The 363-nt window shown below is 47.7% G+C and overlaps 1 protein-coding gene across 1 annotated transcript; it reads right to left on the reverse strand.

Moving 5' to 3' along the window:
• Nucleotides 1-56: 56 nt before the first annotated feature.
• On the reverse strand, nt 57-356 carry PHALS_03418 (uncharacterized protein; the record flags this gene model as incomplete). Its single annotated transcript, XM_024717622.1, has 2 exons — nt 57-190; nt 248-356. 2 exons carry the CDS (start codon nt 354-356, stop codon nt 57-59), a joined length of 243 nt encoding a protein of 80 aa, XP_024583103.1.
• Nucleotides 357-363: the final 7 nt, after the last annotated feature.

The raw sequence follows: 363 nt of genomic DNA on the forward strand, positions 1-363 counted from the left end.
ATGACCTCCCAACACTGAGTTGGAACTGGAATCGGAATCATTTTCCCTTGACGTGGTCATGTTGAAGACTTGGATCCCATGCAAGCTTCGCAACTTTGCACGTATGCACGAATGTCTTCATCCATGGACCAATAGTACCACTGCTGCGCTACCAATTGTGTCCGACGCACACCTGGATGAGCCATGATTGCTGAATCGTGAAAATTGTGTATCACGTCGAGTCAAAGCTTCGGCGCATTCGGAACACAGAGGCGACGGACAGTGTCTTGAGAGTCAAGGTAGATCAACTGATTGATTACTTTAAGTTGTTGCTGCTTCTTGACGTCAAACCAGAGTTGTTTGGCACCAGACCACATCTCAGCA

The sequence above is a fragment of the Plasmopara halstedii genome (genome assembly GCF_900000015.1).
Source record: "Plasmopara halstedii genome assembly, contig: Scaffold_2331, whole genome shotgun sequence".
Taxonomy (NCBI): Eukaryota; Oomycota; class Peronosporomycetes; order Peronosporales; family Peronosporaceae; genus Plasmopara; species Plasmopara halstedii.